At 33.2% G+C, this 22,533-nt stretch overlaps 1 protein-coding gene and 1 long non-coding RNA gene across 7 annotated transcripts; one reads left to right on the top strand and one right to left on the bottom strand.

Moving 5' to 3' along the window:
- Nucleotides 1-4,867: 4,867 nt before the first annotated feature.
- Nucleotides 4,868-8,059, bottom strand: LOC104646962 (uncharacterized). Its single transcript, XR_741118.4, has 3 exons — nt 7,920-8,059; nt 7,755-7,837; nt 4,868-4,994 (listed from the first exon to the last, which is right to left on the bottom strand). It is a non-coding gene; the product is annotated as an uncharacterized lncRNA (long non-coding RNA).
- Nucleotides 8,060-10,686: 2,627 nt separating this feature from the next.
- Nucleotides 10,687-22,037, top strand: LOC101249347 (E3 ubiquitin-protein ligase RKP). 6 transcript variants are annotated; one of them, XM_069297187.1, is made up of 11 exons: nt 10,687-11,245; nt 11,736-13,361; nt 15,124-15,939; nt 16,854-17,014; nt 17,159-17,297; nt 18,264-18,347; nt 18,663-18,947; nt 19,052-19,183; nt 19,994-20,193; nt 20,873-21,074; nt 21,346-22,037. In XM_069297187.1, the coding sequence occupies exons 2-11, from the start codon at nt 11,847-11,849 to the stop codon at nt 21,673-21,675; spliced, it is 3,864 nt and encodes a 1,287-aa protein (XP_069153288.1). In that variant the 5' UTR covers nt 10,687-11,245; nt 11,736-11,846; the 3' UTR covers nt 21,676-22,037. The 6 variants fall into 6 exon arrangements, with proteins under 6 accessions (XP_069153288.1, XP_010319777.1, XP_010319778.1 ...); XM_010321475.4 differs by having other exon boundaries at nt 10,850-11,245; nt 11,665-13,361; nt 20,858-21,074; XM_010321476.4 differs by having other exon boundaries at nt 10,886-11,245; nt 20,858-21,074.
- The last annotated feature ends 496 nt before the right edge of the window (nt 22,038-22,533 follow it).

The following is a 22,533-nucleotide window of genomic DNA, read 5'->3' as shown; positions in this document are numbered from 1 at the left end:
ATTACATCAATAAATTTAATTTTAATGTATAAATGTTACAAAAACGTTCATTAACTTTAACACAATTTTATATTTTAACATTTCTTTATCCAAAATTTGACTCCGTCATCGAACACATTAGTGCCTAATATCAAAATTGAATAGAGGCCTTAAACTTTACTTTCTTTTGTGAAGTTTATCATAATTTAACTATATAATTTTTTGAAACATAATATTCAAGTTGTATCAAATTTCTTATAGTAATTCTTCCTATTATATGAATAGTCTATATTTCTCAAAATAATATTTGATATTTTTTTAATTTACCTATGTCTATTATTACTGTATAAAACGTAGGCACGACAAATTCAGGGACCTAAATATCTGATTTTTTTTTGTTTTAAAAAGGCTTAATTAAAAAAGGAGGACCATTTTCTATTATACAAGGAGAATTAAGCACAAACTAGTTCGTCTTGTGCAAAACTCTTAGTAAGAAAACTATTATTTCTTGTTTCTCATATGTAATTAATTGTTCTAAACAGAGGTAATTTAATGAAGAGTTTAATTAAGTTATATATTATTAATATAAATAAAAGATATTAACATTAGAATTAGCGGCATTTCCTTCAAGAAGAGCTCATACTCTTTCAATAATATCATGAGATAATTTTTTTCTGATGATAATAATATTATGATCAAAATGACCCAAAGACCTCTATATAAAACCTCTAAAAAAAAAAAACTCTCATCCTAGTGGATAGCTCTAATTTGAAAGAAGGGACTTTTGATAAAATAAGAAAAATACATTAAAAAAATTAGCATGACCACTGTGCAAGGATGACATACGCACAAGTCGATAAATAATTCAAATAAAAAAGTGTCTAACTTAAAAAATAATGCATGATTACTTTAAAATTTTTATTTATAATAAAAAGTAAATTGTTAATTTTGAACCATTTTTTAAAGTGTTTTAATACGTGGAATCCAACATATTTTATATTGAAACCCTGTTAATAATAATAATAAAACAAATAAAAAATGATATAATATAAAAACTAATAAAACAAGAGGTTTTGTCAATTATTCAGTCAAATGATATTGAACATGTTTTTCATTTTCTTGAAAAATAAATGGATTATTTCTTTGCAAAACTGTGTTCATTTCATACACGATAATTTCACCAAAAATCTCTTTGTGAATTAGGGGAAGAATAAGATCAAATCAAATTTTTAGAGGGATATATCGAAAAACAACTTGGATATGGTTAAATAATATGTGGTAGGTAAACAACAAAATAAATGACTTGAGCAATCTCAGATATGGTACATAAACAACTTATAACCTTTTCATGATAAAATATAAGAGCTAGAACTACAATTTTAGACTTATTAAATGATTAAAAATGTTGGATTAGTCTCTAATAGATACTCTCCTTTGTCACACCCTCCAACGCTATTCAATAATTATATATCAATTAGCAAATCAGAATTTTATAGTAGTCATTTTTGAACATAGTACTCCATAATCTTAATTAACATAACAATGTATAGATGTTTAATGAACACTGTGTATGTGAATCATGAAATTCCTACTACTTTGCAACTTTTACTTCTTCCATTTATAAAGTCAAATTGATCATGTATATGTTTTTCCCCATACAAATTCCATATTTAAGTTGTGGTGAGGCAAAATATTTTATATGCAATAGCGCAGAGCCACACATACTTGAGAGAGGGAATCCACTCAAATATTTTATATTTTGAAATTCATTATAAAAATTCTGATTTCGTTGAGACCTTATAAAATTATTGATGGTTTCTTCAACTATTCTACTTTAGACTACATGGAGTAAATAATTTAATGATACGAAAGAGTCTTATTGTTATTTAACAATATGAGTTTAATTAATATAGTTGAAGGGTTAATCATCAAATCTAATTACATTGTTTTTCACATACCTTTTTTGTTTTTTTTTTTCTTGGAAAGTTGAGTTCCTTCACACGCTTAAAAAGGTAACGACCAAACTATAATTAAAGATAAAAACACAGATTAATCAGATAAAATCATATCAATTCTTCACATCCCTTTTCTTTTAACAAGTGTTATTTTCACATTCAAATGATCACAATTTTTTTTTACGTGTTTCTATTTTAAAATTGAATTATTGGTGATTAATCAATTAGCATTTTGTCATAAATCATCAATAATATGTGTTGCTTTCAAATCCGTTTACCATTTTACAACTATTGCCCCCTCACAATCTTAAGTTCACAAGTCAACTAACATGAATGGTTCCCCTAAGCTTAATTAGTCAATGCGTCAAATTAAATACTTTTTTTGTTCCAAAGTAAATGTTGTCTTGGCGAAAAAATATATTATTCCTAAAAGGTGTTATCTTAAAAGTTCAAGACAAGAAAAGTTACTTATATTTTACAACAATATATATATATATATATATATATATATATATATATATATATATATATATATATATATATATATATATATATATATAATGCACACACTCCGTCTACTTAATAGTATTCAAATTTCAAGAGTTTATTAAATAAAGATAATTCAATAAACTAAATATTGTATTTTTGTAATGAAAATACATCAAACCCTCTTAAACTTGACATGAAACTTACCTTAGTACTTAAACTATATAGGTGTTTGTATGTCCCTTAGCATGTTTGATGTGAATTATTTTCAACTCCTCAACACTAGCCTCATGCGTGTGTTGATACAGCTTGGAACAACGCGTAATTCATCTTTTAACATTTTTTTTAAAAAAAATTTGACCCTCCAACGGTAATATCCGACCCATTTCGTATTTGAAGATCAATCTTCACTTTTAAAGAACTTAATTTCCTCTTCTCCCTCACCAACCCAATCATCCAAAAATGGTGACCTAATTCATAATTTTTTTCTTGATTTTTCTCAAATCTTAGCTCTTCAAACCTAAAAGTTGAATCTTTGAAGGAATAATTGTTCTTCAAAATATAAGATTCAAATCTATTTTCTTTATCTATTAATTTGATTCTTGTTTCCTCCCCTTTTCTTATTATCTGTTTTTTTTCGAATTCTCGTTACTTCTTGCACAAAATTATAGCACACAATGCAATCAATTAATTTGACAAATCTTTTTATGGAAGAAGATGATTATACTATGAAGAAAAAAGTTTATTATAATCATTGACTTGTGATGCGTTTGAAAACATCCTGGACTTCAAATAACCCTAGAAAAAGATATTGATCATGCTTTTATTATGGGGTAAAGATCATTTTTGTTTAATTTTTTTAGCCGATTAAAAATTTGATTAACCACTAATTCCTTCATCCATTTTCATTATTGAAGCGTCCTAGATCTTTCAATTTTTGGTGTTGGAAGGATACAGAAAATATTGATCCGAGGTCAAAATTTATGATTCCTAAACTAATACAGAAATTGAGTGAGCTTGAGAATATAGTAAAATCTTCTTAAACTTAGTCACTGCATTTGAATTGTTTGATATTATTCAAAAAGTTGACAAGTCGAGAAATTTCAAACAAGATGATGATTGTCTAGGTATGAAAATGAAAATATTGCGAGAAGAGGTTGAGAAGATAAAAGTAATGTAGAATAAATGGAGAAGGACGTGGTAGAATGTGCTCTTTTTTTTTATTGTGACTTGTTGTTTGTTTGTGGTTATAGCTATAACTATTGATTCTGGGTGATATATAAGAAGAAAGGTTCAATGAACTTACCTTAAACTTTTGATGTAGTGAGATCAATGTTGGTGTAGTGTAGCACTATTTATGTAGTAATCAATTAGGTGCAAGACTCTTTTGTAATAAATTGTGCGTTCTTCTTATTATGTTAATGTAATTTGCTGATTTGTGTATTTTTTGTGTGTTTTATTTTCAACTGCATTCACATTATTGCAGTCATAACTGCATAATTATACACATAAAAGTAATGCAAAACTGGTTGCACAATTGTTTCAAAAAGAGACAATTAAAATATCAAACTAATGCAATCACAACTACATAATCATTTCAAACATATATCAAACTAATGCAGTCACAACTGCATAATTGTATAATTGTTTCTAAAACAAACATATATCAATGCAGTCACATCTGCAACATAATTGTTTCAAAAACAAACATATCAAACTAATGCAGTCACAGATGCATAATTGTTCCAAAAACAAGTAAAATAGCAAACTAAAACAATCTCCATATCAAACTTCATCATTATTAAACCTTATTCTCCTTCTTTTGTTTTTCTCATCTCTTGAAGACCTTGTTGAGTTACAACAATCTTTTCTTTTCATTTTAAGCGTGATCTTGATTATGATGCCTAAGATGTCCAGTCACTATTGAAGAGTTCATAGGCATTTCGGGCTAGATTCACAAAAATATGTTGTTTTAGATACTTTATAAGTTAAAATTGAAAAGTGTGCAAATAATTAAGACAACTTACATTGTGGATTTTAAAATTATTTTGTATATGTAGTATCGCTATTCCAACTATTCTTGGCCTCTTCCCTCCTCCAGTAGCACCATCAACATCAGTAATAATAGCAGTAGCAGCTACTACAGTTCCTCTACCTATTCCCCTTTTAGATACACTAGTTGCAGTTTCTCTTTCCCTTCCAACTAAATCAGCTCTAGTTCCTCTTCCCCTTCTAGTGGGACCCGAACCATCAAAAGCAACAGTAGTTCTTATTCCGTTACCAATTTCAGTTTCTCTTTCGATCCCTTCCAGTTCCAACTAAACTAGTTCCAATTTTACTTCCCTTTCTAGAAGCACTAGCCTATAACATAAGTTGATAAGCAAAAATATTGGACTGATTACGATGTAAATAACAACTAGATGAATTACTATAAACATTACCTGTTTTGTAGAACTTCTTAGTCGACCTCTTCCTCTCTTTGTGCTTGATTGTGATTTAGTTGATGCTGTAGAAGAATCAACAATTGACCTTGTTGAACTAATCTTTGTTCCTCTCCATTTTCTCTTCCTCTGCCTGCATTAGCTTGATTATTCAGTTGATAGCCCCTCTTATTATGACCCTTTGCATGACAAAGACTGCAGGTCATCTCAACACTTTTATTAGACAATTTTTCTATTTTGTTTTCAATCTTCTCATTTCTTATACAGTTTCTAGGCCTTCATGGTAGTGTGTTTATAATATGTGGTATAACAAAAGGGTTGGTCGACTGTGGCCACATTTCCATGTTAATAAATAGTTGAATGTAGTGATAATAGACCTTGAGATAAGTCTCATTTCTATACCAATATGCAACCTAGTTAATGGTCTCGAACTTTTTAAAAATGAAGTGCAGTTATAGCATGGCAACAAGGTATACCCCTTAGCATCCAAGAACTACAAATACATGTTTGATTGCCTAGATTCACAACAAATGTGTTATCCCAACTGTCTTCAACCTCATGCCATTTAAGATTACACTTCATTAACTTTTTTGTGTTCTCTGTGAATACCATTAGGGCCATTAGAGATATGTATGTTATCAGAGTACCAGAGAACTTCCTTAATTGTCCTATTCTTCTCATCACTTTGACCCTTATTTCTTCAAGCATTGTGATGATAATTTTGTGTCTTGGTCCTAAAATTCATGAATTAAAGCTTTCAACCATGTTGTTGTTAACACTATTACAACAACTAAAAAACTTAAAATATAATTTAGACCACCTCTCTATTGTAGTGCAATAAGTCATCACATATTCTAGTGCCTAACTTCTCCATATGTTTCAATTTTCTTGTCAATTCTTGTTCATATGTAGATTTGACACGTCTCCAAAAATAATTTCTTCTTTCAAACCTTTTCAATTGATAGACCAGTTGGCTAGAACATGTCTTGTACATTGTTTTGCATTTTGTAGAAGCTCTTGAATAGCTTTGTCAATATCCTTTAACAACATTTTAGAATAACATGATATCTAACTTAATGAATAAATGAAAAATAAAATAAATAAATAAATAAATGAAAAGGAAAATAAATGAATAAATGAAAATGAAAATAAAAATACCTTCTACATATCAATAATGATTGTCAATTCTGTCCCATCTCCTAACTCAAGATCATGCCTTACAAGCTTGATAAATCATTTCCAAGTGAATGTGCTTTCAACCTCAACAACTGTCCATACTAGTAGCAACATTTGCTTTGTTCCCAACCTTATAAACAACCACAAATAATTGAACTCTAAAAACACATTTCAAGAAGCAACCATCAAATCCTCTACATCTCCTAACTCCAGCTTTGAATGCTTTCTTTAAAGCATCAAAGCATATGTAAAATGATTGAAACATTTTTTTGTTACCTTCAAAATTTTCTTCACTAAGTCCCACCACACATGTGTTGCTTGGTTTAGTCCTTAAGACCTAATCTCTATAATCTAAAATTCTTTTAAATTTATCCACATGATCACCCATAATTTGTTGCAACACAATATTTCTAGCTTTCCTTGCTACAGTCCTCCTCACATACACATTTAACTCTTTTTTCACTAAAATTTGAAAATGAAAAACTCTAACGTCAGGCTCAAAAATAATTTTGTCTTCATACCTTCTTGATAAGTACTTTGAATTCATCAATTTATTTCTGATTATGTCATTGAATTTGTGTACATGATTATATTTCTTCACCACAAAATCTCCTATTCTTGAAGCAATACTTCCAAACAACAACCATGGACAATCACCTGTACATTTTACCCTCACCCTAGTTGCTTTATTAATATATTTATTTAATTCAACATGTTCTTGAACTGCATATCTAGTAATAACTTCTCTAAGCTACTTAACAATTTCAAAAGCAAGACCAGTCTCCCAAACTATTAATTGACAGGTAGGATAAAAAAAACTTTCTTTTTATTTCTTTTTGCTCTTCTGCTTTTCTTTGTCCTTTTATAGGTAGTTCAACATCATCTTTCTCATTAACTTCTTCATCAGTATCTATTTCAAAACTAACAGCTTCATCTAAATCAAAGTAAGACTCATCTCCGCTATCTTACCCTCTAAAGTAATTTATTTTTTGGGTAAATATTCATCATACTCCAAATCAACTTCTTTTTTCCCTAAATCAACTCCTTCGGATCTAGGGCTCTTTTATTTTAGCAGCCCTTTTCTCTTTCATAAGATTTATAACCTCCTCATGAACATTATTACCGTACTCATCTTCTTTTTTATCAAACAAATCTGCTTTGTCTGAATCATCACTTGCTTCTGTTTCACTTTCCCAATCAGATCCAACTTCTGGAATATCATATGCAACAATGGCAGAAGAAGTACCTCTCAAGTGCTCTCCAACACTAACAGAAGTCCTATTCAAGTCCTCTCCAACACTAGCAAAAGCCCTACCCAATAGTTAACCCAACTCTTCACCCACAATAGGTTCTTCTGGTTGTGCAACCTCTTCAAACCCTAAACGTTCCCTACCCTTAAAAGTTTGACTAGATTTCTTATAAAAAGTAGCATTAGATTCTCCACCCACATCATTTAGATATTCAATTTTAGGTGGAACCACAACAACTTTTTCAACTAAATGAGTCACATAAAGTTCAACAATATCTCCATTTTTTAATTGAGGTACAATACCCATACTATCCTTATAACTTTTAACTTCAACAACATGTCGTCATATAGGTGGTTTAATATAAACAACACAAGCAACACAATTATACCCAATTTCTTTAGCTATATCAACAAATTCGAAGTAGGACAATTTATCATCATCTACATCAAAATAATCAATGACAATACCTCCTTCATACTTAATACGAGGTTTTAGTTGTAGTTTTCCACCATGGTGAAACCTTAAGGTAACATACACATCCATCATCAAACTGAAAAGATAAAAAAAACTAAGATTTACGAAAATCCTAAAATCGATCAAATGCTACAATAATCTAAATGAAGATTATTAACCTGGTAACTTTGTTTCTTCACACAATTCTTTGTTTCTTTCACGAAAATCTTAAACTCCGGAAATCCTTCACGCTAACAAAGAGAAATCATCAGATCTTATGTCTTGCAGATTTAAGATAAGAGAAAAGAATGAGAATCGAGCTTAGTGATTTAGGGATATTTGTTAATAAGTGGGTCGCATTGTATTTTGGGTATGGGTGTGTTTTAAAAATGGATAAGACATTCTTTAAACCCTTAGTAACACGGATCATTGAAATCGTGCGTGCGTAACAATCCCCGGCCTTCAACTGGGCTGGTGTTGGGAGGGTTGAAAATAATTCACATCAAACATGTTAAGGGGTATATAAACACCCTGTAGTTTAAGTACTAAAGCAAGTTTTCGTGCCAAGTTCAGAATTTTTTTATGTATCATCCCTTTTTCTATTGACTGTAATATTTACTAAAATTACATTTATTTTGATTCAATACTATGCATACATAAATAAATTATTTCTTCATGTATCAAATCCATTTTTTTGGTGTGATTCTTCTATTTAAGGTATGTTTAAATTTTAAATTTAATTATTTTACTTTGCCATAATAATTACGAGTTGTTATTATACTATATCATACTATTAGTTTTTTTAAAATAAATAATTGTAATTTTTAATATTTTTGAGAAAATTTTATTTAAAAATAAGTGTCTAATTAAAATTCACGTTTGACAAACTACTCTTTACACGACAAGTCACTAACAATTACACTACTTACAAGTCACTTATATTGTCTCGTAACATATCATTCATTATTAAAATTATGAGTTCTAAGTTATTAAACGCGGTAGGTCTTTCAATACCTTTTCTAATGCACCCTCATATACATCATACCTTATTTATATAGTCTCTCAATTGCTTAAAATTACCCCCAACAAATTTTTATTCCTCTTTTAGTACTTCAAATTTCAACTTTCTTCATTTATCAAATTCATCTTTTTCTGTGTGATTCTTCTATTTGAGGTATGATTTAAATTTTTAAATTTAATTATTTTACTTTACTATTCATAAATTAATTACTAATTGTTATAATACTATATAATATATTAGTTTTTTAAAAAATAATTATCTTATTTTTTCATAGATTTTTGTGAATCTTATTTGAAAATAAGTGTGTGCTAAAATTTCACGTGTGACAAGCTAATAATTACACTATTTACAAATCACTAACACGATCACATGACTTATCAGTCACTGTCACATTTACGATTTCAAATTACTAATTATTGCACTTCTTTCAGTACATTTTTCTACTACATGCTAATATACCATATACTATTTATACAACTTCTTTATTGTATAAAATTATTCTAACATCAACTTTCTTTCGACTATCAAATATCAAATTCATCTTTTATATGTGATTCTTTTATTTAAGGCATGATTTGAATTTTAAATTTAATTATTTTAATTTACTATTCACAAATTAGTTACTATTATCATTATACTATATTATATTATTAGGTTTCAAAAATTAATTGTAATTTTTCATAGATTTTCGTAAAAGTTTTATTTGAAAACAAGTGTCAGGTGAAAAAATCACATGTGCTAATAATCACGATGTTTGTAAATCACTGGCACTATCATAAGACTTATCAGTCAGTCACTGGATCTGTCATAATTACGATTTTAAAGTTATTAAATATTGCGTGGCTCTCAATTCAATTTCAACTTCACACAAATATATCATACCGCATTTATACAACCTCTTTATTGTATAAAATCACCTTAACAACTTTTTAGTACTTCAAATATCAACTTTCTTCCACCATTAAAATTCATCTTCTTTTGTGTGATTCTTTCTATTTAAGGTGTAGTTGAAATTTTAAATTTAATTATTTTACTTTATTCACGAACTAGCTAATAGTATTATTATATTATATTATATTATTCATTTTTTTAAAAAAAATAATTAGTATATTTTTTTTTCCGTAGATTTTCATGAAAATTCTATATGAAAAAAGTGTTTTGTGAAAATTCATGTGTGACAAGGTACTCGCTACACAACAAGTTATTAACAATCACACTATTTACAATTCACTGACATTGTCACACGACTTATCACTCACTACCATAAATCATAATTATCATTTTCAAAGTTATTGACTGTTGCATGTTTTCCAAATACATTTTCTACTGTACGCAAATTATATATCATGCCCTATTTATACAATCTCTCAATTGTTTAAATTACCCTAACAATTTTTATTCCCTTTTCAGTACTTTAAATATCAACTTTTTCATCTATTAAATTCATCTTTTGTGTGATTCTTTTAAATTATGGTATATTTCAAATTTCAAATATAAATATTTTACTTTACTCTTCATAAATTAGTTAATAATTGTTATTATATTCATAGTTTTTCAAAACAATAATAATTTTTTTCATAATTTTTTTGTAAAATTTTTATATGAAAGCAAATATTTGGTGAAAATTCACGTGTGACAAGCTACTCGTTACACGACTAATCACAAACACTCATGCTATTTATAAATCACCAATAACGTCACGTGACTTATCAATCATTTTCGCAGTTATATTTTTAAAATTATTGACTGTTGCATGTCTTTTGATACATTTCGACTGCACACTAATATATTATATCCTTTTTATACGACCTTTATGAAATCACATCATAAAAAAAAATTGAATAAAAAAACTCGATACACTCGAGAGAAAAATCCGACCACCAACACTAGCCTTTAAAAACTCGGTACACTCGAGAAAAAAAATCAACAACCAACCCCTAACCTTTATGATATCACATCAAAAAGAAAAAACTGGATAAAAAACTCGATACACTCAAAAAAAAAAAATTAATCATTAATACTAGCCTTCAAAAACTCGATATACTCAAAATAACAAATCAACAATCAACCCCTAGCCTTTTAAAAATCACATCATAAAAAATTAATAGGATCAAAAAATTTAATATACTCGAGAAAAAAAACCAACCACCAACATTAGCGTTTTCACGAAATCACGATTCACGAGTCGGGCAACAAGCTCTTAGCCGCCAGTTGTATAATTGGCGTATGGCTCGACTCTGTTTCTTCTTTACTTCCAAACTTTCTGGCAAATACACACAAAATCCCCAAATGAAAAAAATTGGAAAAAAAGAAAACAAAATCAAATCTAAACTCTTCATTTTCTTTTAATAAATTTAACTCTTCTACTTTCTCTCTCTTCTTCATCAATGGCGTACCTGAAAAACCCCACTATTCCTTAGCCGCCGCTTCTAATTTTTCTTCGAATAAACCGCACCTTAAAGCTTTTTGTACCTTGTTCAACAGGTATGTTTTCCTCTTCTTTACCTCTAAGTATTTGTTTAAACTCTATTTATCTGCGTTGAATTTTGAACTTTCAGTTGTTTGTAGGTAGCTTTTTTTAAATTTTTTTATTTAATTGTGTTTTATTGTGAAATGAATTCGAATTTGAGGTGATTTAGTTTTAATTCTGTGAGTTTAAGTGGTGGAATGAGAATTAAATTCTGAAAATTGGGTGTTTCGTTTTGTTGAACGATCATTAGAGGTTAAAGTTGGGATTAAGTGTAGGTCAAAGCTGAAATTTGTATTTGAGTTTGAGTTTTCACTTTAATTTGAGTTTTTGATACTTAGACTTCATTTTTGCTGATCTTATGGTGGATTAAAATTAGTTTCGTTTTGTTTTGGTTTTTGTTGATTTTCTGAGTTCGTTTGTTTTGATTCCGTAGGATAAAGGAGCTGCAAGTTCATTGTTAACTAAGGAAATAGTGATGAATTAGTGTTCTTTTCTGTTGTGTAGACAGTTGAATGATTGATAACTTTGCGTCTTGGTTTTGACGGGAGACGTTGGATGCTGTTCTGAGATTTGGGTGAGTGAAGATTGATTGTTCTTGGAGTGCTATTGTTGCTAATGGCAGAAGACGGCCTACGTATAGGGATAGGTGGCCTTTCTTCTGGGTTGGCTGTGGTATTGAATGGTGAAGATAGGAAGGAGAGTTCTCAGAAAACTCATCTTGTTTCATATTGTGATGGTTTTGGCGATCAATCTGTGGAAAGAACCCTTGAGCACATCTTTGATCTTCCATACAAGTGTATTAAGTCACTCTCTTGTTCAATAAATACTGAAGTGGTTCGCTTAGTTATAAAGAACGAATTTCTGAAGTACCACATAAATCAGAAGACTGTTACAGACAGAAAACGAGAAGGGGTTTTGACTGCTGGTGGTGATGGTTGTAAACATCAGTTTATTCAATTAGAGGAATCAAGCATCTGTGGTGATATTCGAATAGTCAAACAGCCTTTGATCATGGAGAGTCATTCTCTATTCAGCAGTGCTAGGGCCAATGCTTGTGTCTGGAAAGGGAAATGGATGTATGAAGTAACTCTTGAAACTTCTGGTATACAACAGCTAGGCTGGGCGACTCTTTCCTGCCCATTCACTGATCACAAGGGTGTGGGTGATGCTGATGATTCATATGCATACGATGGAAAAAGGGTCAGTAAATGGAATAAGGAAGCTCAGGATTATGGTCAGCCATGGGTTGTTGGTGATGTGATTGGATGTTGTATAGATTTGGATGGTGATGAGATATCATTTTATCGAAATGGAGTTTCACTTGGTGTAGCATTTATTGGTATTCGTAAGATGGTACCTGGATTGGGATATTATCCAGCAATTTCTCTTTCTCAAGGTGAACGTTGTGAGTTAAACTTTGGGGAAATCCCTTTCAGGTACCCAGTAAAAGGTTTCCTTCCCATTCAGCCTCCACCAACCAGAAGTTCAATTGCTACTGATCTGCTTAATTGTTTTAGAAGGCTAATTGAAATGCAGCGTGTGGGAAGGGCAGAGTTCAGTTCTGTTGAGAAATTGCGAAGATTGAAAAGGTTTGTATCATTTGAAAAACTTTCGCACCCTGTCTCTCGTGGGATATGTGAGGAATTATTCTCTACACTTGCTGCTGAAGACGGAAGCACAAAGTATATATCTTGTGGTCCACTTCTATCACTGATAATGGAGGTCTTTAGGATGCATCCTCCACATGACTATATGAGTTTGGACAGCATACTTGATTCTCTTCTAGAGTTTCCAGAGTCGAGAATTTTGTTTGAACATATCATAAGTTCGCTGTCGACTTTATGCAAAACAGCGCCATTGAGCCTTACAGAAAACTGTCCTTACTCAGGTTCATATATATATTTGGCCTTGGCATGCCACATCTTAAGGCGGGAAGAAGTAATGACACTGTGGTGGAGATCTTCAGATTTTGACCTCTTATTTGAAGGGTTTTTGTCGCGGAAGAGTCCTAACAAGCAGGATCTTCAAGGTCTGATGCCTTCTATATGGTGGTCTGGTTCGTGTGAGGATGTGTCAAATGAGGCTAGCCTGTTACTGACTACAGGTGCTTTGTCAGAAATAATTAACAAGGTATTCTATTTGTGGGTGGAACGGAGCTTATATTGGTATTTATGTCCTTGTTTGTCCCTTCAACATTGGTCCATGCTCATGTTAGTTCTTAGTCTAATATTGCTACCTTATACTTGAATAAGATTAAGTGCATTTGATGGTGTTTCTTGAAAGTTCTGGAACAAGTTAGACTTGAATCCATTGTTGTATGTCTTTGAAGTATAAGTGACTGAGTATTGTCGTTGAAATGAAAGCTCAAACCTCTTAATATGGTAGTCAGTGATGTAATGAGCACTTGATGCTTGATGTCTCCTATTTCAACATTAACTTTGAACTGCTTTCAGAGGAGAAATAGCATCATAGATTTTGTATGTAGAAATATTAAAAACTAAGACATTGGTCCATGCTCATGTTAGTTCTTAGTCTAATATTGCTACCTTTTATTTGATAAAGATTAAGTGCACTTGATGGTGTTCCTTGAAAGTCCTGGAACAAGTTAGACGTGAATCCATTGTTATATGTCCTTAAAAGTATAAGTAACTGGAGTATTGTCGTTGAAATGAAAGCTCAAATCTCTTAATATGGTAGTCAGTGATGTAATGTGTACTTGATGCTTGATGTCTCCGATTTTAACATTAACTTTGAACTGCTTCCGGAGAAGAAATAGCATCATAGATTTTGTATGTAGCTAGCTATAAGACACTGATCTTTTGAGCTGTTGGATGAGAGGGGAGCAAGACCCAAAAAGGATGGTGGTCTATAGTTCCTATTTGTGTCTGGTGGGCTATTTGGAGGGAAAGAAACCTCAGGTGTCATGAGAATATTACTATTACTAATTGGAAAGTTAAAGAAAATTGCATTAACATGTTTTTTTGGTGTAAAGAAGATGGTATAGAAGAAGTAGAACAGTTGGTAGGTTTCCTAGGATCTATGTAATTATGGATATAGCTTGGAACTTTTTGAGGTAGCCCACATACCCTTAATGCTGAAGGATACAACTTTACCTTTATCAAAATAAAAATATTAAAAACTAAGACAACCTATCAGCCAAAAGTATGTCCTGACCATTAAACTGATACATTCTCACTTGATCAAGTTTAATAGGAACATCGAGCAATCTTAGCTATTTGAAACTTAACACAATACTCACAGTCACATGGCCCAGACCTCTGACTAGAATTGCTCTCCTACTTGATCAAGTTTTACACTGAGCTGCATCTTTTAGAATAAAGAGAACGTTTTGGTAGACTTGCCCAGAAAATCATAACATGAATCTTCATCCTAATTCTGACTTTGGACATCAAGTAAAAATACTATAATGCACATAAAACTAACATCAAATCTAATCTTTTGAAGTTCTGGCGATTCTTTTTTGCTCGGTCTTTTTTCGTAAAATAGTAGAAAGTTGGAATAAAAGGCATAGGTAGATGTGTATGTATACATTACTGCTCTACCTGGTGTCTTGTCTTATTCAAAATTCTTTAGTTTCTTGGCTTCTCTTGTCAAATCTTAACATTTAGATGGTGATTTGATGGATTTTACTGCATCATATAGATCTTCTCTTTATCCAGCTTTCCAGTTTATCTGGCCTTTGCAACTGCTTTGGTTACAGTAACGAGTGCATCTATCAGTTTCCTCAGTTCACGTTTCACTTAAGAATCATTACATGTGATGTTTTTGATATATCACACTTACCCATCCCTTCTACTAACAAGTTTAAAGGGTTTGCAATTTCCTTATATGTTTCTCCATCTACAAGCGGATTAACACATTCCTTCTGCAGGTTGAAGAGAAGCAGAGGGACCTCTGCCGCTTGGTTATGCAGTTCATGCCACCCACATCACCACCTCAGCTTCCTGGATCTGTATTCAAGACATTCTTACAAAACATTCTACTTAAAAACAGGGGTGCAGATCGAGATTCGCCACCACCTGGTGTTTCAAGCAATTCTGTACTTGTTTCTTTGTTTGGTATCGTACTCCATTTCCTCTCTGAGGGGTTCGGGGACATTTGTGATTGGATGAAGGACTCTGGAACCTCTGATGTTGGTTTTCTACACAGAGGAGGCCAGCAAGCTTTTCCTGTAGGCTTGTTTCTCAAGAATGATCCTCATCGAGTTGATATTCCTAGGCTTGGTGGTTCATATAATCACCTAGCAAAATCCCATCCTATTAGTATTGAGCAGCATGAGGAAGTGATTCGGTGGGAAGAAGGGTGTATGGACAATGTAAAAGATAGGGTTACACATCTAAGTAAGCAGAAGCCGTGTTGTTGTTCTACTTATGATGCCGATTTTACAAGAATATCCAAAGATTCTATCAGGCACATGGGAAAAGGTTCACGGGGACATTGCAGCTCTATTCGTGAAAGGTCTGCTCATGTTGCTGCAGAATGCAGCACCAGTAGTTTGAATGATGATATTGCAGATAAACCAAGCACGAGTGATCAGTCGGATTCAGAGTTTGGCTTCCTTCCTATGCAGCAAATGAGATATGTTCCCAGAGAGAACAATGTTTCTTCAGCAACACTAAAAGAAGAGGAGCTACTGGATACCATGCTTTTGCTGTACCATTTAGGTCTTGCACCCAATTTCAAGCAGGTGACTAGATTTTCCCCTTGCTAAAAGATGTAGTAATTAGGTTGCCTTTTTGTTTGAAATGTCTGAAGTGGTGCAAATGAGGTAAGACACCATTTCTCTGATTTTTCGGATGTTCCCCATTGAACACAAGATCAAATGAAGGGATTTATATGGTGGTGTTTTATTAAGCTGCTTTGCAGAACTATATGCTAAGGTAGTGTCCTTTAATGGACATTGCACTTTTTTTTTTAACTGGAGCTTAAGTTTCAAACGGAACCACTTTCTCGGCATTTGGCCTTGCAAAATATGCTATATATATTAGTACTGATGGAATATTTAGTGTCCGGTGTTAGTTTGAAATTATGTCCTGGGCAATTATAACAGTCTCATCTTTCTTTGTTGTCTCATTGGTTAAGGTGTTGTATGTGATTTGGTAACTGTACCTCCAGGGAGGAGTCTAGAAGTCGAATTTCATGTTTTCTCTCTTGATGAGTAATTTATTTTATGGTATAGTAGGTTTTGAAAATAGTGGTGAGGATGACGGTCCAAGCAAATAGTGGGGGTAGGAGTGGGGAAGGTTGGTGGTCAGTGTAAAAATAATCTAAGATGTTTTGTCTGATAAAGAATAAAATGGACCTAGTGGAGTGGACACAGAGGGCTCATATGATAGATTCCCACAAATATGGGATTGATGCATAGTTTTTTGATATATACTACGTGTGAGACTAGTTCTATCTGCTTCTCTCATGTGGGACATGGCTCCTGATATTGTATTTCACTTTTGTGGATCATGTTACTGTACTGCCAGATTATCTTTTCTTTCTTCTCTTCCCATTCTTGCGGCACCTGAACTCATTGCTGGAGATGTGTTCAGTATCTTCCTTATCTAGTTTCCTGGATTCGCATCACTTAACAGTATCACTGATCAATTGTAGGCATCATTGTATATGAATCGGCAATCACAGTCTATCTCTCTTCTGGAAGAAACTGATAAGCAGATCAGAGAAAACGTTAACAGGGAGCATGTAAAGAGCCTGAAGGAGGTTCGTGGTGTATATAGAGAAGAAGTAATGGATTGTGTCAGACATTGTGCTTGGTAATACAATCATTGTACATCTTTGTTTTATTTCCAAATTATGTTATGACTATTATACATTACTATGTCTTCCATATTAATGAGTAGCTGCTGTATGCTTTCAAGGATGTATAGCTTAGTTCTTTTCTCTATATCATCTAACAGGTATCGTATTTCTCTATTTTCTCGGTGGAAGCAGAGGGGGATGTATGCAGCGTGCATGTGGATTGTTCAGTTGCTTTTAATTCTTAGCAAAGATGACTCAGTCTTCCTTTATATTCCTGAGTACTATTTGGAAACTTTGGTAATAAACTTTCTGGCTCTGGATACTATTTAGAACTCTAGCCTAGTTTGTATTTTCTTGTATCAAAGAGTGACTTATCATTTGTATTAAGGCTCTACTCTTTTGTTTACTTTTTAGCATGAATCTTTTCTACCTCTTTTTTTTTTTTTTTTTTATGTCAAGGGAAACCCTCAGCCGCTACCCTTTGGGTGCGCAAAGGGTAAAACCCCCCTTCTATGCAATAGCTCGCAAACCATATGGGTGAGGTAACCCGCACTGGCCAAGCCTGGTGCGACAAATCTTTTCTACCTCTTTTCTAGTGCCTTTTAACTTTCTTCGGGCGTAGATAGTGAAGCCAAGAGGAATCTATGGCTTCCCTTGGTAGATGGTGTGATATTCTATGTGGAATTTGGATCTCTGCTGTTACTAATAGTCAAGCGACCCAAAACTTTCGCTTGCCTACTCTTTTCTTCCCATGCCTTGCTTCAATTTGCCTTTCCATCTCTGCACTTTGCACTACTAGTATGCTGTGTTTGGATAGCTTTTAGGGGAATGGGACTGATCATATCAAGCAAACCAACTAAAGGGACTTCTTTTTCGGGTTCCTTTAGTTGTCTCTATGTCCATGCATAAGGAGGTCGCCCTAGCGGGCTGCGATTTCATAAAAACAGTTGTGAAACTGAAACGACGTTCAGGTTGACTCGTCTTATATTATGTACATTGCATTTTCCCCTGCTTCCTTTCATTTTGATGCGCATTGAGTTTTACTTCCCCTCAATTGATCTTGGTCAAAAAAGTTGAAACTGTTGTCTCTATGTATGTCTGGGCATAAAAAATATGTAAAATGCTTTGTCCTTACTAGTGCTGACAATTGGCAAATGTTTTTTTCTTTCCGGCTATTTTCATGTCATTTAATTGGTTGGTTTATTAGTTGCCACATTTTTTTAAACAATGAAAGTAATCTTCCTTTCTGTTGTTCAATGACAGGTGGACTGCTTCCACGTACTTCGTAAAAGTGATCCTCCTTTTGTGCCTGCTACAATATTTCTCAAGCAAGGACTCACATCCTTTGTATGTCGTAACTCTCTCATTAATCACATCTTTCTATGATACTTTCAGGACCAAGCCTATAATGCTGTGGTATATGTCGTGGTTGACTTTTTGGATATGCTTAAATAGAATTCATCAACACCCTCTATAGCTAATGTAATATAAGAGAAAGACTTACACGAAAAAAATTAGCACAAGAAGATTTTTTTAATACAGCAAGATTGGTTCTGGAATGATCCACAGTGCTAGATTCCTTCTCGTACTTGGTTCTGTTATCTATTTAGATCAGTGGGCTTCATTCTGTATGTGTATTTACTGGTAACTTTCCTTGTTCAGGTTACTTTTGTTGTCACCCACTTCAATGATCCAAGGATATCGAGTGTGGAGTTGCGAGATCTTCTTCTGCAGTCTATTTATATCTTGGTGCAGTACAAGGAGTTCTTGTCTGAATTAGAATGTAATGAAGCCGCAATGCAGAGAATGCCTAAAGCACTACTATCTACTTTTGACAGTAGATCATGGATTCCTGTAACAAATATACTTCTCCGTTTGTGCAAAGGTTCAGGCTTTGGATCATCAAAACGTGGAGAATCATCTTCCTCTTCATCAGTTATATATCAGGTGATTTGATGATAGTTCATCTTTGTCTACACAGTTAACATTCTGTCTTGCTTAGCCATTGAGAGTAACTTGTAGATCTAACTCTTGTTCTTGTTAATGTGAAGAAATTATTGCGAGAGGTTTGCTTGCATGATGAAGAACTATTTTCTACCTTTCTGAATCATTTGTTCAACACTCTGAGTTGGGCAATGACGGAATTTTCAGTTTCAGTTCGCGAGATGCAGGAAAGTTACAAGGTATTGTTCCTTTTAACGTCTATTATCCTTCTATGTTTGGATCAATGAGGGAGAAGGAAGCCAAAAAGGGTACAGCTAATTGATTAATCGTTTATCTATGGTTGTTTTGTAGTACTGCTAAGTGCTATGTACACCTTAAAGAGGTTCTTTTTTTATTGTCCAATTTCAGAGTTCAGAAAAGTTATTATGCATACTCTTTTAACCAAACAAAGGGAATTATGTTTGCCTTCTACTTTTACTTTCCCCCTTCCCCATTATTCTCTTTTCAACTGACCACACAGGACATTTCTGTTTTTGACTTGCAATATCATTTTGTTGTACGTCATTTCTAATTTTCCGATGGTAATAACTTTTGTTACGGATTTGCTTATAATATGTTTGAGAGGTTATGCTCCATATTACAGAATAGATTGGCAAAATAAAATGTTTTACACCCTGCATATTTTATTTACCTCCAGAAATGCTTTTTTTAAAGTATACATTCTAGTGAATTGCGTGTGATGATATTCTGATAATGTTTTCTTTTGTCAAGTCCTTGAGTAGAATACTGATCTGTAAAAAATAAAGCATATCCTCGTGAAAATAAAAAAAATAAACTTAATTTTCTTTTCATCCAGCTTGGAGTTTCTACCTATTTTGTACTAGTTATAGGTAGTATCTTGGTTTTTTGGGGTGCCGGTGTTGAATATCTTAACTGAGGGTGACTTTGGGTACTGTCTTGCAAAGGTGAAATAGTAGTTTATGGGATTGCGGGAATCTTTTGTTGTTTTCTTTTCTGATGTGTATTGAAATGTTTATGTGCCTTTCCAGGTGTTGGAGTTTCAGCAAAGGAAATGCAGTGTCATATTTGATCTATCCTGCAATCTTGCAAGGATTTTAGAATTTTGTACCCATGAGATACCTCAAGCGTTTATCTCTGGGGCAGATACAAATTTGCGAAGGCTGACTGAAGTGATCGTCTTTATACTAAACCACTTAATTTCTGCAGCTGATCAAGAACTTTTTGACCTGTAAGTTTTGATATTTATGTGGAATAGCTTTTTGCGTTTCCTTTTTTCTTTTTGGTTTGTTCTGTACTTTTAGAGTGAGAGAGTGTCAAGTCAAATCTGCTTATTTCTTCCGTGTCCGACACAACCGAAGACCAATGGTATTCCAATTGATAAAAGATCTATTCTCCAGTCGAGTTGAGCTGATCCTTATGAGGTCCTCTTTTCTTTTGAATATGCCTCACGTTTAACTATAAACTGGCATCCACTATCTTAGTGACGATACTGATGCTTTTATTCTGTTAATAGTGAAACCCCCATGTTCTGATGTTAAATTTTTTTGTTGTGGTTTATCATTCCCCAGACTGTTATTTCTTTAGTGTTGAATCAAAGCCCTATCTGCCAAGTAAGGAGATCAATATTAGGAGAAAGAAGACCGAAACCTGATATTTCTGAAAAAAGAAAAGATTTTTAATCGACGGACTTGCATTCACCAAAAATTGTGAGCTTGCATTCTCTTTATCTATGTGTGTGCAACACACTTATTCCGTGCATGATCAGAATTTTAGTTGGTACTTGCTTTTCTTTTCACCATTGCTTGATATTTGTTTGTAACAAGGACGTATTGAGTCCTTTTTGTGTATGTGTGTTTGTGTGAGTCTTGGTTCCTCCTTATTTGGGTCTTCAGTTGTCATTCTTGCAGTTTCGTAAGACGTCCAGGTCAGCCCCCAGAGAAACCAAACAGAGGCATGATTTTGGCACCCCTTGCTGGAATCATTCTTAATTTGCTGGAGGCTAGCGGGGAGTCGGATACTAGAGATAATGACATGGTTGGGATTTTTGCCAGCATGGACTGCCCTGATACTGTAGTCTCTGGGTTTCAGTATCTTTTGGAGTACAATTGGGTTAGTCTTTACTTCACTTCATTAATTTGGTAGTACTACTTCCTATTTTAGAATGGCATGGAAAATTGGTTTACAGCAAAGAAAATTGTCATGGGTACTCTGGTTATTTAGACTTGGCAATAAGAAAGCTGAACGCTGGTTGACTGGTTTGGTTCAGTTGCTGTTTTTGACGTCTGCCTATATGTGCTAATGTTGTTTGGAAAGGGTTCCAATAGTTAATTGCTCTTTGGTTGCTTCATCTGTATTTTAACTCTGTTTTCATGAATTTCAGGCTAGTTTATTCAGAGGAGATGATTATCTGGAAAAAATCAGGCAACTGGAGATATTTTCAGGTCTGCTTATCTGTCGTTCAGAGGTAGTGGAAGTTGAGAGAATAGCCTATGGGGGTGAAACAGATTATGATGACAGTATCTGCTGCATCTGTTATACGAGTCAAGCAAATGCTCAATTTGTCCCTTGTTCGCACGTTTCTTGCTTCGGCTGCATTTCAAGACACCTTCTGAACGGTGAGAGGTGCTTCTTTTGCAATGCAACTGTTCTAGAAGTTATCAAGACTGATGCAAATGCAGATCAAGGACATTTCTCAAATTTGGAAGAGTAAAGTTGGAGTGGGGGTCACCTTTCTCTTTTTTTCCTGGTGACTGGTGAATGAAAACAGTGGTTAGACATAGGCTAGTACTCGGTTGTCAGCTGAGGGTTCTGAGCTGTGAATTTAGGTCTCGACAAGACCCTTAGAGATGCAATGCAAGAAAGATTGTTATAAAAGGCGAATACTTTTCAGTTAAGTTATTATTAGGGATTACAACTAGAATAGAAGGCATAAGCTTTGTTTAAATTACCAGAGTAGGTGGGATGGGGAAGGCAGCATCTCTCTGGCTAAAAAGTTTTTGTAGTGGAGGCAAGGGCATTGTTTTGTGAATATATGAGGTGTCAATTTGAAGAAAGACTTGTTCTTCTGCTCAATCTTCTTTTGTTTTTACGGCGTTGCTTTGTGAGATGATGTGCATTTTATGAGAGAGACCTACCAAGCGTAGAGAAGCTAAAGAGACATAGTTTTGTTAGTAATTTTTATCTACCTATGCTTCTTTGTAATACCTGTTTTAGCAGCAAAGGTTGATATCAGAATAAGTTGAACAACCAAACTGGATTGTGAAACCTTGTGGATAATCTGCAGAACAAAATGTAACCATGCAAATGTTTCCCCCTCCCACCTCAACTTTTACTTCAACCATAGAAATTCTTCGATGGGTCTGTTCTCTTTTTGGACAAAAAACTTAGGCCGAAGAAGTATTGGGGAGAGGTGATTAGGTAGGACACACATGTGACAACTTTATAGCCTTAGATAGGAGGGTGCGTAGAACATATATTAATTAGAATAGTGAAGTGTTGTTTTGCTTTTCGAAGGTTAAAACTTGTTAGTGTTTGTCGTTGTTCTTGTTCCTTTCTTATTCGAGTTGAT

Source organism: Solanum lycopersicum, chromosome 4 (genome assembly GCF_036512215.1).
Source record: "Solanum lycopersicum chromosome 4, SLM_r2.1".
Lineage (NCBI taxonomy): Eukaryota > Viridiplantae > Streptophyta > Magnoliopsida > Solanales > Solanaceae > Solanum > Solanum lycopersicum.
The sequence above is the reverse complement of the archived record's forward strand: the minus strand, read 5'-3'. Positions and strand labels throughout refer to the sequence as shown.

What these genes read in the sequence shown, in the direction of transcription:
- LOC101249347 (XM_010321475.4), top strand. Translation starts at nt 11,847, where the DNA reads ATGGCAGAAGACGGCCTACGTATAGGGATAGGTGGCCTTTCTTCTGGG. An exon ending in AGCAAGGACTCACATCCTTT is followed by an intron (nt 18,348 to 18,662) that starts GTATGTCGTAAC and finishes TTCCTTGTTCAG; the next exon opens with GTTACTTTTGTTGTCACCCA. An exon ending in ATCTTTTGGAGTACAATTGG is followed by an intron (nt 21,075 to 21,345) that starts GTTAGTCTTTAC and finishes CATGAATTTCAG; the next exon opens with GCTAGTTTATTCAGAGGAGA.